General features: G+C 39.8%; 1 protein-coding gene across 5 annotated transcripts in view; it reads right to left on the minus strand.

The window, feature by feature from the left end:
• Nucleotides 1-12,608, minus strand: part of RABEP1 (rabaptin, RAB GTPase binding effector protein 1) — a 102,185-nt gene that overhangs the window by 8,426 nt on the left and 81,151 nt on the right. For all 5 annotated transcript variants that reach the window (XM_015569219.1, XM_015569220.1, XM_015569218.1 and 2 more), the window contains 3 exons: nt 7,663-7,761; nt 3,799-3,939; nt 420-609 (listed from right to left, as the gene is read on the minus strand). In XM_015569219.1, coding sequence (XP_015424705.1) covers nt 420-609; nt 3,799-3,939; nt 7,663-7,761 — 430 coding nt within the window. The remainder of the gene's footprint in view (nt 1-419; nt 610-3,798; nt 3,940-7,662; nt 7,762-12,608) is intronic.

A 12,608-nucleotide genomic window follows, 5' to 3' on the forward strand; every position in this document is an offset into this window, starting at 1 on the left:
GTCCATACGAGTGAACACTGTATCATAAACTACATCAGACATCCACATCTAGCCCTGGGTGTGTGGAGATATTCTCTGCAGGAATCTGTTAACCCATCGAAGTTCTGCAAGGAAACGCCACGCATCCAGTCACACCCCCAGTGGTCTAGGTTCAAGTACTGACTGTCCCATCTCCTAGCAGCTGCCAAAGAGAGGCCTCTAGAGCTCCTAAAAATACAGTGAGTTTTGGGTGGTTTCTTTTTTTTGTTTTACTCTTAGTTACTGGATATTATCAGAACATCTGGGAAAATGGACTGAGTTCTTAACTCTTTCCTATACTTTTCTGTTTCCACATTCTATGGCCATGTATTACTTCTTAGAATCAGAAAAAAGTTTTATTTAAAGCTTCCAATTCTAAACTGTATCACTTTTATCTTCACCTATTTCTTCCTTGCAGTTTTCTATTTCTAATTGCAGAGTTTCTTCAAGGTTCTCTTTTAAACACTGTTCCGCTTGAATCTGCTCTTTTAGGAAAAGTATTTCAGCCTTCAGCTTCTCTTCCATGTGGTCTGCTGCTGTCCGCACATTAATGATATTCTCACGGTATTTTAATACCAATTCCCGGAGTTCCTGGATTAAAGACAAAAATGGTTATTGGGTTTGTGAGGAAAGAAAGTAAACAAAGGAAGGTAAAGATTTTCTGCAACCAGAATTTCAGGTGTTGCTTTAAATGGTTCAAAAATTAAAGATTTCCAACTCCACCCCACTTGGGGCTTCAAGGGGCAGGTACCATGCATGTCATGTTAACATTCAGAATGTTATAGAAATAAGACATTTCCAGCCAAAAAATGTGCACTGTGAACTACATATTTTTCCCTCAAAACTGTTTCATAAACAGAAAAATAAAAATGTTAAGTGACTTACAATGTGGGGTTCACCATGAATAGTTTAGGAGCTAAACTAAATTTAAGGAGAGTTAGGGTATAAGAACCAAAAGATAAACTCAGAAGCAAATGTGAATTCTATGAAGATAAAATTTATTTACTTATTCATTCAACCACTTGAACATCTACCACAAGCAAAGTACTATGTTAGCCCAGAGGCAAGTATGGCAAAGAATGGCTTTCTAAGGTGATCACCATTTGCTATAATAAATTCAGTTTAAATCTCATTTTTCCCTAAATTTTAACTGTCTTCTTTAAACTCCTCCCAATGATATCCTAAAGCAACTGTAAAGCAAAAACTGGGATTCTTAGATAACTAGCAAATGTATATAAATTACAGAACAGAGGGGGGAAAAGTAAAAAACTTAAATATTTCATAAGATTTAATGCTGAAACTAGTCTAAGAATCAAGGCTTAAAGGCTAGACTGGTTACATCCTTCAAGGCTTCTTGGATTTACTATTTTTTTTTTTTCAACTTAGGAATAAGAAGTTTTCTAGAGACCATGGAAGAGAGGAATCTTTCCTGCCAAGAGGGAAAATTTAACAGAGCTGTTAAGTACTCTGCTGATAGCGAAAGCAGGCAGGTCCTGCAAACTTTCTCCTTGATTACATCAGCCACCAGTTCGGAAAGGAGAGCCCCAGCAAACTGAGCTGAGACCACAAGCTGGGGGTGAAGGAGGCTGAGAGGAAAAGCAAGGAGCTAATGGCAAGGTAGGCAGTGGAGCCCCTGTGAATAAGTAAAATAAAAACCCAAAATTAACAGTAATGCTAATGTGTATATACAAGAAAAAAGAATGAAGACCAAATTGTAGAAGGTGTAGAGGTAAGATTAAGAAAAACTTACTTACAAAAATATAAATTTATGTAATGTTTGATTTTAAAGTTTTTAACAATTACAATTTTTAAGATAAAAGAACAAAAGGATTTTATGAATAACATTTTTCTATTTTGTTTTGAAAATTGCTCTAAGAAATCTCATCTTTAACTATACTGTGTATAGGTTTTACTTGAGCTTAGCATAAGATGAAGATTTTTTTAAATGTTAAAAGGTTTTAAAATGTAAAAAAGGTTGGAGAATGTTAAGGGGATAGTTATGAATGTCTTCGGGCAACTTCTGGGTTTGCAGCCTAGATTCACCCCTAAGCACAGGAGAATGGAAATGACTAAAAGCATCCTAAAGGGTTACTGAAGTCTAAAGGAGGGAGAGTGTAGTACACCCTTTGAAGTGCTGAACAGGAAAACATCAAGGATCCAGCTTGGTGACCCCTTCAAACATTTCATTTCTGGTGCGTTCTCAACCCGGTTCTGCAAGAGTAACTTTCAGACCTTCAATTTGGCAAAACATTCTTAGATATGACACTGATAGCATAAGCAACAGAAGGAAAAAATAGGTAAATTGGAACTATCTCAAAATTTAAAACCTTTGTGTTACAAAGGATACCATCAATAAAGTGAAAAAGACAATCCGTACAATGGGAGAAAATATCTACAGTGGATTTACCTGATAAGAGACTTACATGGAGAATATATAAACAACTCTTATAACTCAATAAAAAATTTTTAAAATGAGCAAAGGATCTGAATAGACATTTCTCCAAGGAAGATATACAAAGGGCCAATAAACACATGAAAAGATGCTCAATATCATTAGTCATTAGGGAAATGCAAATCAATGAGATACCACGTCACACCCATTAGGATGGCTATATCAAAAAATGAAACAAGCCCAGCTGGTGTGGTTCAGTGGTTGAGCATTGACCTCTGAACCAGGAAGTCCCCGTTCGATTCCTGGTCAGAACACATGCCCGGGTTGCGGGCTCGATCCCCAGTAGGGGGTATGCAGGAGGCAGCTGATCAATAATCCTCTCTCATCATTGATGTTTCTATCTCTCTCTCCCTCTCCCTTCCTCTCTGAAATCAATTAAAAAAAATTTTTTTTAAGTGAAACACGTGGTGAGGATGTGGAGCAATCCTCAAATAATTCAACACCAAGCAATCCCACTGCTAGGTTTTTTCCCAAGAGAAATGAAAACACATGTCTACATGAAAACCCATATGTGAATGTTTATAGCAACATTAAACAACCCAAATGTCCATCAACAAATAGGTAAAGGAATGAAGAACTGATACATGCTATGACATGGATGAGCCTTAAAATAGTATGCTATGTGAGAGAAGCCAGTCACAACAGACTACAAACTATATTACTCCAGTGGTGTGGCTCAGTTGGCTAGAGCATCATCCAGTACACTGAAAGGTGATGGGTTTGATTCCCAGTCAGGGCATATACCCAGGTTGTGGGTTCGATCCCCAGTAGGGGTGGGTACAGAAAGCAACCGATCACTGTTTCTGTTTCTGAAAGGAAAAAAATTAAGGAAAAATAAGTAACATGAGTAAATCCTAAAATATGAAGGTTCAATGAAAAATAATCACTTTTCATTTTACTCTAGCCAATATCTTATTCTTTCTCTCTCTCTCTCTCTCTCTCCCTCCCTCCCTCCCTCTAAAATCAGTTTAAACAAAGACATATCCTCAGGTGAGGATTAAAAAGAACTATGATTCCATTCATGTGACAATCCAGAACAGGGCCATCAATAGGTAGTAAGTAGATTAGTAGTTGCTTAAGGCTGTGGGGTGAAGGAATAAAGGGTAAGGAGTTTCTTTCTGAGGTGATGAAAATGTTCTAAATTGATTGTGGTGGTGGCTACATATCTGAGAATATACTAAGAACCACTGAATTATACACTTTAAATGGATGAAGTATTTGGTATGTCGATTATATCTCAATAAAGCCTTTTTTAAAAAAAGAAGAATTTATAGCCATTTCAGAAAATGTGTTTATTTACATTTTTGAGCAGGTGGAAAATAAGTTACCTCTATAGTGTCAGGTAAAATGAAGTCTTCTGCTTGCTGTAATGACACATGCAAGCTATGCTTTCCCTGAAGACTGTCATTGTCTTTTTGTAACCTCACCAACTCTTCTGAAACCTGCTCCCGTGACTGCATCAGCACTGCCTAAAATAGAAACAGATACTAATCACAGCCAGAAAGATTAAATCCTATCTGCTGATAGCTGCACCAGAGAAACACAAGTCAAACCAAATGAGGGCTGAGGAGACAGGGTGCATAAACCTCACAGACTGACTTGCAGCCTTTATATATTGAAGGGACAGGCAATGAAGCAAGTTATTTGAGCTCATTTTATGCTTCTACCAACAGACTAAAAGTATTGACTCTCTTCCCCCGTATCTTGGACTCCAGAAGGAACAGTATCTCCAGCTACGTGGAAGTGTCTGACACAATTAAGACTTGTATCAAACAGAGCATACAGTACAAGCCTCCTCTTCCCTGACAGCATGCATTCAACATGAAGAAACCAAAAGCAGTATCTTTCTTCATTTTTCATGACATGTACCTACATTCAAGCTCAGGATCACTGTGAATGGCCCAGGAACTCCCAATATTAGACATCATCAAGAGGATATATGTTTAGGAAATAAAACAGCCTTAAGTAGCTCATTCTTAAAATGGGATAAGCTCCTATTTCTGCTTGCTGATGTAGAAAACTATCTTAGGCACTTCATATGAATTTGTATCAATATAAAAGTTATATGATAAAATCCCACAAAAGCACTTAATTTCTGCTGTTTTAGTACTAAGTCATTTAACTTAAATACATAAATGTAGATTACTCACTCCCCCAATATTTATTTAGCAGCTACTACTCTATGCTAGGCATTTTGATGCCCATGGGGAATACAAGAGAGATGCCCTGTAGAAGCTCATTGTGCAGTGGAGGGAAAGGTGAATAAACCAAAGATTACCAACCATATACAAGTGCGAGGACAGAATGGGCCCAGCAGTGATAAAAGGACGGAAGAGCACCTAATTAGGGGAGAGGGTTAGAGAACATTTCAGGAGGCTGACCACTGACTGCTTCCTGAAGGACAAACTGGCTGCTGGCAAGTTTGTCCTTCAAAAAGAAAGAAACAAAGATAAAAGATAAATTTAAATGATCATATATGGGAGTAAAAAAGATACGGAATGAAAGCGAAACTTCTGAGTATTTATACATTTTTATAGTTTAAGAAAAAATTCCAGCCCAAACCTTGTGGTTTGAGCTTCGACTTATGAACCAGGAGATTATGGTTGGATACCTGGTCAGGGCACATGCCCAGGGTTGCAGGTTCAATCCCCAGTGGGGGTCATACAGGAGGCAGCTGGTCAATGATTCTCTATCATTGATGTTTTTATTTTTCTCTCTCTCTCTCCCTCTGCCTTCCTCTCTGAAATCAATTAAAGAAAAAATTTTTAAATACAGTATATAATGTACATAACACAAAATATGTGTTAATCAACTGTGGATATTACTTGTAAGGCTTCCAGTCAACAGTAGGCTATTAGGCTATTAGTAGTTATATTTTGGGAAGTCAAAAGTTATGTACATGGATTTTCAACTGTGTTGCGGTCAGTGCCCTGAACCCCACATTGTGCAAGGGTCCATTATAATAACATTATAGTTATATAGAACATTTTTGTTCTTAGGAAATACATAGTAAAATGTTTAGGAGTATATGATGTCTACAGCTTAATTCCAAATTGTTCAGAAAATACATACAACCCTGGCCAGGTCGCTCAGTTGGTTGGAGCATCGATCATCCCATACACCAAAAGGTTGTGGGTTCCATTCCCAGTCAGGGCACATACCCAGGTTGCAGATTCCATCCCCAGTCAGGGTGTGTATGGGAGGCAACCTATAGATGTTTCTCTCTCACATCGATGTTTCTCTCTCTTCTTCTCTCTCAAAAACAAATAAAATAAAATAAAAAGCTCTTTAGAGTAAGGTAGTATGTTCCAGAGCCAATATTCTTAAGAAGAAAAAAAAACACAGGGTGGGGCAAAAGTAGGTTTACAGATGTGAGTATGCAAAACAGTTATTCTTGTACTAGAGGCCCAGTGCCCGAAAGTTGTGAACTCGGGAGTGGGGGGGAGGGGAGGTACCCTCAGCCCAGCCTGCACCCTCTTGCAGTCCAGGAGCCCTTATGGGATGTCCAACTGACGGCTTAGGCCCACAGACATCCTTAGTGCTGCCGAGGAGGCAGGAGAGGCTCCTACCACCGCTGCTGCGTTCGCCAGCCATGGAGGTGGGGTGTCCCTTCAGGGCAGCCTGTACCGTCTCCAATCTGGGACCCCTCAAGGGATGTCCGACTGCCCTCTCATAATCCAGGACTGCTGGCTCCCAAACGCTCGCCTGCCTGCCTGCCTGCCTGCCTGCCTGATTGCTCCTAACTGCTTCTGCCTGCCAGCCTGATCACCCCTTAACCGTTCCCCTGCCAGCCTGATCGATGCCTAACTGTTCCCCTGCTGGCCCAATCACCCCCAACTGCCCTCCCCTGCCGGCCATCTTGTGGCCACATGGGGGTGGCCATCTTGTGTGTTGGGATTGATGGTCAATTTGCATACTGGCTGTGACTAATTAGTATATTCCTCTCTTATTGCATTGGAGTGATGGTCATTTTGCATACTGGTGGTGACTAGCATATCTGATTGTGACTAATTAGCATATCTGGGCTAATTAGCATATCTCTCTTATTATATGGATTACTAATTACTGTTATTTTTACATATGAACAACTGTTAATCTATTTGCCCCATCCTGTATGTGCATATATAACATGAAAGAGAAAGAGACTAAGAAACAATTGCAAGTAGGAAACAGACCAAGGCTAGGATTTAGAAGTTAGCTTAAAGGTCATTCAGACACTGACCCAATGCCAACCAAAAAGAAACCCTCCTAGCCAGTGTGGTTCATTGACCCAGGAGCCAAGAGGATGCCAATTTATTCTCAGTCAGGGGATATGCCCAGGTTGCAGGCTCCATCCCCAGTAGGGGGCGTACAGGAGGCAGCCAATCAGTGATGTTCCTCTCTCAGTGATGTTCCTCTCTCTCTAAAAATCAATAATAATAAAAAAGATTTTTTAAAAAAGAAAGAAGAAACCACTGCCATGTGACCTGATGCTGTTTTGGTCACCCCTGGAAGAGCTGGACAAGAGGCAGCCCTGTAGAACCATCCTAGCAGAACCAACAATGCTATAATTTACAAGGGCCATCAGGGTCCCAACTTTGAGAAAAAAGGAAGAATAAGGCAAGTGGAGTCAGATGACAGAGGAGGCCCAAATCTGCGGAACTATTTTGCAGAGGTTCCAGCCAGCTCTTCTTCAAGAAGCCTCTTACCCCAACCATCTCAAAATGAATGGCCTTCTCAAAGTTCCCAGGGCCACAGCAGGATTTATCAGCATGCTTTATCATAACTCGTGGGCAATTAATGAAGTTATTTTAGGTAAATTCACTGTCCAGGAAAAGCATGACTGCTTATAAGCTACACCTCCTAGGGCTCTGAGAGATTTCAAGTTTTAGTTTGTACTTGGAACTGAAAATTAAATGTGGTCAACAATTTATTTGATTTAGGTTTCTGAAATCAGAAAAATAGAAGACTGGAATATTGGGAGGTCAGAAGGTAGGCTTAAAAAGAAATAATGTCTTTACATAATAATGTTTACATTATTGTGCCCATTATAAGACAGCATACTAAATTAATGCCCATTACTGTAGGCCCTGGAGAACGTAACAGTAACCACATTCTGGTCTGGGAGATAAAGTCGTATCAAAGATGATTTCAAGATAGAACAAAAAGAACTATATTGAACATACTTAAGATTTATTTAAATATTAACTTACCATCTGTTCCTGAACATCCCTCTTTGCTTGGGAAAACCCCTGTTGTAACTCTTCAAGTAAAACCTCAGATGCTTGGGCTCTTAAGACAAGTGCTGAGATCTTTTACAAAAAAAAAAAAAAAAAAAAAAAAAATAGCAGTTATGAAACTGGTTATTCTGAAACTAACTCTTCCATCTCTGCTTACTTAATGTATAGGATTATGTATTAGTTATCATAGCCCACTCATCACTCATCAACAGGTATGTGAGCATCTGCTGCGTACAAAGCCTCAGCCTTTCAGATATCACAAAGCAGTGCCAAAGTCCCCAGGATCACGTGCTGCCACACATGAGCAAACGGCACTGGATGGGCCTCTAGCCACAGATATTAATCATTGTGACCTAGTCATCAATAATAATCTTAAAAATTATAAAATAAATCAAAATAAATTTGTTTACACAGTTAAAATATTGTCCAAATTCTGCTTCCAGTAGCAGTGATTTGGATAGTGTGAAACCACCTTTCTATCAAGAATTAGAAAAATGAGACCAAAATATTGAAGACATGTATGTACTCTTGAGACACTGGAAAATAAGGCAAAAAAAAAAAAAAGATCACGGAGCCCAGGTCCAGAGGGAGCACACTGGGAGTGGTGAGTGCAGCATCTGGAACAGCTCTTCTCTAGAAGAACGTGCCAATTCCAAAATAAACAGATGTGACACTGAGAAGCTGAGCAGAGTGTCTGGGAGTCAAGGATCCACTTCTCGAGGGACCCTTGGTAAACACACTGCATTTCAGATTGGGTCCCCAAAGGACCATACCTGAGGGTAAGGAAGATTTAAAATAATATAACCTTCACAATTTTCTAAAATCACAATTCCTATAACAGGCTCAAGGTGATATAGGACTGTTAGTACCTGACTCTTATAGGAAAATGCCTTTATATTGTTTCAATAATTTTTTTTAAATATATTTTATTGAGTTTTTACAGAGAGGAAACGAGAGAGATAGAGAGCCAGAAACATCGATGAGAGAGAAGCATCGACCAGCTGCCTCCTGCACACTCCCCACTGGGGGTGTGCCCGCAACCAAGGTACATGCCCTTGACCGGAATCGAACCTGGGACCTCTCAGTCCACGGGCTGACGCTCTATCCACTGAGCCAAACCGGTTTCGGCTTCAATAATTTTCATAGACAATGTCTACCACTCAAGTGAAAATGCACAAAAAAATATTATAAAAACAAGAGAAAATTATTTAAAAAAATATAACAGAAACAGATCTACAATGAATTCAGATATGTGAATTATTAGAGGCAGACTTTAAAATATATTTGATCTGTTTGGAGATTTGAAAGAAAATGTTTCAGAGAACTGAAAACAATAAAAAATTACCAAATGGTCCTGGCCAGTTTTTCCCAGTGGTTAGAGCATCGGCCTGCCAACTGAAGAGTCTGGGTTCAATTCCCAGTCAAGGGCATGTAACTGGGTTGCAGGTCCAATCCTGGCCAGGTCGGGGGTGTGCAGGAGGCAACCAATCAATGTATTGCTCCCACATTGATGTTTCTCTCCTCTCTTTCTCCCTCCTCCCTCCCTTCCACTCTCTAAAAAATCAATGAGTAAGAAATTATCCTCAGGTGAGGATTAACCAAAAATTTTTTAAAAATTACCAAATGGATTTAAAAAACTGAAAAATTTAACTAAATTAAAAACTCAATGGATTTCAACAGATTAGACCTATTTGAAAAGAAAATCAGTGAAGTAGAACACAGACCTGAAGAAAATAAAGCCAAAAATGGTAAATACGGAAGATTTAAAAAGTCATATAGGTCCTGACCACTTTGGCTCAGTGGCTAGAGCGTCGGCCTGTGGACTGAAGAGTCCCAGGCTCGATTCCAGTCAAGGGCATGTATCTTGGTTGCAGGCACATCCCCAGTAGGGGTGTGCAGGAGGCAGCTGATGGATGTTTCTCTCTTATCAATGTTTCTAACTCTCTATATCTCTCTCCCTTCCTCTCTGTAAAAAAATCAATAAAATATATATTTTTTTAAAAAAACATATAGATGCATGTGAAAGTCTAACATATATAAATTATTTAAAGAATAACCAATGGAAATAGCTAGCTACTAGAGCAAAAAAAAATAAGCCTAAGCAAAAACTCTAATTTAACTCATAGATATATATACTCAAGAGAAATGAGTTCATATGTCCAGCAAAAGACACAAACTGGAATGTTAGAAAATGTATTATTCATTTACAATACTCCAAACCCAGGAACAACTTTACTAAAATCTCTCAAAGGTTCACAAGCAGCTTCTGGCTTCAGCATGCCCCACACTTCCTGCTAAGTGATTCCTAGTTAGTGGCAGTCAGCTATGGTTCCCAGCTTGGCCTCTCCCAGGCACCTCAAAGCCCACCACAAGTGACAACCATCACAGATCACTTTGATCTGCACCAGAGCCCCTCCCAAGAGTCCCTAGAACCAACAAACCCTGTTGGCCAGTTTAAGACCACACCAGAGCTCCACCCAGCTACCTCCACAATTGACACACTCAAAGAACAGAATTGGCAGACACCAGAGTCCCATTAGAGCAAATCCTGCTCCACAGGGCCAGCCCCTGCACAACATCTCCTCTGCGGTAGTCATGCCCAGTCCTCACAGCCCGAGAGTCAATCCCTCCCATTGACATGCCAACAGCTATTAAGGCTCAATTATAGCAGGAGGGCACACACAACCCACACAAGTGACACACCTGGAGCAACCGGTTCAGGTGACCATGGAGACTAGGCCCCACGGGATACCTACTACATATGGCCACTCTACCAAGGCCAGGAGAAACAGCAGCTCTACCCAATACATAGAAACAAACACAGGAAGGCAGCCAAAATGAGGAGACAAAGAACATGTCCCAGATGGAAGAACAGAACAAAACTCTGGAAAAGGAAATAAACAAAATTGAGACAACCTACCAAGTGCCGAGGTCAAAGCACTGGTTATACAGATGCTCAAGGTACTTAGAGGAAGAAGAGATGAACTCACTGAGAACTTCAACAAGGAGATAGGAAACAAGAAATGGAGATAGAGAACAAAAAAAGAACCAGTCAGAAATTTAAAATGCAATAACTATAATGAAGAGTACATTAGAGAGAATGAACAGTAGATTAGATGAAGCAGAGAATCAAATCAGCAATTTGGAAAATAAGGTAGTGGAAAACAAGTGGAACAGCAAAAAGAAAAAAGAATAATAAAAAAAAGAGGGTACTTTAAGGGGCCTCCGGGCCCAACGTCAAATGTACCAACATTTGCAACATAAGGGATACCAGAAGGAGGAGAGAGAGCAAGGAATTGAAATCTATTTGGGAAAAAAAAACACACAGAAAACTTCCTTAACCTGGCGAAAGAAATAGACATATAAGTCCAGGAAATGCAGACTCCCAAAAACATGAACCCAATGAGGCCCACACCAAGACACATCATAATTAAAATGCCAAAGGTTAAAGACCAAAGAGAGAATCTTAAAAGCAGCAAGAGAAAAGCAGTTAGTTACCTAGAGGGGAGTACCCCTAAGACTGTTGGCTGAGCCCTGGCTCAGTAGTTCAGTTGGTTAGAGCATCATCCTGATAAGCCAAGGTTGTGGGTTCAATCCTCAGTCAGGGCACATACAAGATTCAACCAATGAATGCACAAATAAGCAGAACAACAAATCTCCTCCCCACTCCCTAAAAAAAAAGAGTGTGAGCAGATTTCTCAACAGAAACGTTGCAGGCCAGAAGGGGTTGACAGGAACCATTCAAAGTGGCGAAAAGCAAGGATATACAACCATAATTACTCTACTCAACAAAGCTATCATTTAGAATCAAAGGTAAGATGAATTTCTCAGAGAACAAAAACTAAAGGAGTTCATCATGACCAAACAGTATTAAAAACAGATGTTCATAACCCCAAGGTAAGAAAACATTCTTTTAAAAACTGGGTTAGCCGTAGCCGGTTTGGCTCAGTGGATAGAGCGTCGGCCTTCGGACTGAAGGGTCCCAGGTTCGATTCCGGTCAAGGGCATGTACCTTAGTTGCAGGCACATCCCCAGTGGGAGGTGTGTAGGAGGCGGCTGATCAATGTTTCTCTCTCATCCATGTTTCTGGCTCTCTATCTCCCTCCCTTCCTCTCTGTAATAAATCAATAAAATATATTTTTAAGAAATTTAAAAAAATAAAAACTGGGTCAACATTCACTAATCATAAAGAAAAGATCAATAAATTTAACTACATTAACTTAATAACTCCTGTTCATCAAAAAACCACCATTAAAATAATGAAAACAAGGCCCTGGCTGGACAGTTCAGCTGTTTGGAGTATTGCCCCCATGCACGGAAGGGTCCTGGATTCTATTCCAGATCAGGGCACATACCCAGGTTATAGGTACAATCCCCAGGTGGAGTGCATACATGAGGCAACCGATCAATGTTTGTCTCTCACGTCAATGTTTCTCTCTCCCTCTACTTTCCCCTCTCTCTCTAAAATCAATGAAAAACATCCTCCAGTGAAGAGTAAAAAATAATGATCATGATGATAATAATAATAAAAACAAGATATAGGACAGAAGACATTTGCAACACATATCACTAAAAGACACCAAGAAGATTATAAAAAAAAATACTCCTACCCTAGCAGGCGTGTCCAATGGTTACAGCATCAGCCAAAACACCAGAGAGTCACAGGTTCAATTCCAATCAAGGGCACATACCTGGGTTGCAAGTTCCATCCCCAGCCACTTTGGGGTGTGTGTAGGAGGCAACTAGTCAATGTGTCTCTCTCACATCAATGTTTCTCTCTCTCCCCCTCCCTTCTCTATTTCTTTTCCACCCTCCCCCATCCCTTTCACTCTCTCTAAAAATCAATAGAAAAAATATCCTCAGGTGAGGATTAGAAAAACAACTAACAAATCAGGTAAACAAATAACTTTTTAAAAAAA

Source organism: Myotis davidii, unplaced genomic scaffold (genome assembly GCF_000327345.1).
Source record: "Myotis davidii unplaced genomic scaffold, ASM32734v1 scaffold925, whole genome shotgun sequence".
NCBI lineage: Eukaryota > Metazoa > Chordata > Mammalia > Chiroptera > Vespertilionidae > Myotis > Myotis davidii.